Here is a 1604-nt window from a genome sequence, read left to right as displayed (position 1 = left end):
AACAGTCTACAGGGTTTGATTTCTTCATCTCTTATCCCTTCCATTGCAGAGGGAACAATTCCTATCTAAACTAAGACTATATACTCATTTGGGGAAGTATATATATATATTCTATTATCAAACAGTTTGTGAAGTAAAATATATTTTTGTATTTAGGTGAAAGGAAGTAGTTTTGAACTGCAAGTTGAGATATAAAGAGGAGAGTTTGGAGGTCCATAAGAAAACAAACACTGAACAAAATTTATTTCCCATTGCAATTGCCAGTACTGGGTTAACACTAGTTCTAAATTTGATTCCTGAACAGCTCCTACCCTACCCATTATAAAAAAATAAAATAAAATTCTGTTTGAGATCTTTATTCTTTTGACTTATGGCAACTCCTTTCTTCCATTGCTTTAATCTCAAATTTCCAACTCCATGCTCTTTGATTTCCTGAAAGCCACCTGTAAAAATTGAAGCTTATAATGAGTGTGATTATGGTACATTGTTAGAAAATAATAATAAGATTGTTAAGTTACTTAACTGGTTATTTTGTAGCTGGTCAGGAGATGGCGAAGAAGACTGAAAAAACCCAAAGTGACCCTCAAATTGTGATCCTCCCTGCAAATAATTCATCACCATTTTTATTTTTTTCAATCAGAATTCAACAAACATAGAATATATAAGATAAATTAGTACAAGGACCTCAAAGTGTGTTGCAGAGAACCCCATTGGAGCTTGATTATTGGTGTCAACAAAACTCTTCTGCAAAAATCATGGAGAACCCATAATAAGCGCCAAAGACAACAGCAAACAAAGAACATATAGTTATTATAGCTTGAACTTATACCTTGGAGTAATTGATGAAAGGAGAGTTTGCGGTGTCAATTTCTTCATGTACCTGCTGCTCATGCTGTCTTCTTCGTTGTTCCTTGTTCGTATGTCTTTTACCACCATTTTTGTTGAATGTAGTACCAGTTTGGGGTACCATGTATTCATGGTATAATTTGTTATCATCTTCATAGAAATGTGGAGGACCTGAAGATGCATCTGAAACCATGGAAAGGTCTTCTTCGTCTTCTTCATCATCATTTTCAACATCATCATCAACCTTTTGTTTACCTCTATTAATCTCTCTATGTTCATCACAAAAACCACTCTTTTTAAACCCATTTTTTTTCTTTGAAGGATTTGAAGATAAAAAAGATTGTTCTAAGTAATTAGTCCAACCAGACTCACACCCACTACTACACTCAGAGGCCATAAAATTCATCTTTCTTTTTTTTTTTTTTCTAAAGAAAACTATACTCAATGTGTTTCCTTCTCCTCTATCCAAGGCTCCTTTTTATCAACAAGTGAAGTAAGCTGGTTTAATTGTGATTTTAGTCCCTTTACTATACTGAACTTCGAGATTTTATTCCCTCTACTTTTACGATATTATCAGTGGGTCCAAGTTAATAACACAACTAGTTCTTTTTCTTGTTTAACTGATGACACGAGTTTTTTTTACTGTTATCCTGTCCTACGATTAGTGTTACGTAAAAATCTACTCAATTGTGATTATAAATAATAAATACTTATAATTATTTTTTAAATGACAAACTGCATTATCACTTTATGAAAAT

At 32.7% G+C, this 1604-nt stretch overlaps 1 protein-coding gene across 1 annotated transcript; it reads right to left on the bottom strand.

The window, feature by feature from the left end:
• Window positions 1–231: 231 nt before the first annotated feature.
• Window positions 232–1312, bottom strand: LOC107944112 (protein SOB FIVE-LIKE 5). The gene is made up of 4 exons (XM_016877931.2): window positions 830–1312; window positions 685–744; window positions 524–600; window positions 232–443 (listed from the first exon to the last, which is right to left on the bottom strand). The coding sequence occupies exons 1-4, from the start codon at window positions 1250–1252 to the stop codon at window positions 356–358; spliced, it is 648 nt and encodes a 215-aa protein (XP_016733420.1). The 5' UTR covers window positions 1253–1312; the 3' UTR covers window positions 232–355.
• Between the last annotated feature and the right edge of the window lie 292 nt (window positions 1313–1604).

Source organism: Gossypium hirsutum, chromosome A13, assembly GCF_007990345.1.
Source record: "Gossypium hirsutum isolate 1008001.06 chromosome A13, Gossypium_hirsutum_v2.1, whole genome shotgun sequence".
Taxonomy (NCBI): domain Eukaryota; kingdom Viridiplantae; phylum Streptophyta; class Magnoliopsida; order Malvales; family Malvaceae; genus Gossypium; species Gossypium hirsutum.
Note: the sequence above shows the minus strand (reverse complement) of the source record. Positions and strands in the feature narration are given on the sequence as shown.

Bases quoted from the DNA above. Each gene is read 5' to 3' on its own strand.
- LOC107944112 (XM_016877931.2), bottom strand. From the start codon at position 1,252: ATGAATTTTATGGCCTCTGAGTGTAGTAGTGGGTGTGAGTCTGGTTGG. The intron at 745-829 runs GTATAAGTTCAA...TGATTTTTGCAG, and splicing joins CTTTCATCAATTACTCCAAG to AAGAGTTTTGTTGACACCAA. The intron at 601-684 runs GTCCTTGTACTA...AATTATTTGCAG, and splicing joins TCTCTGCAACACACTTTGAG to GGAGGATCACAATTTGAGGG.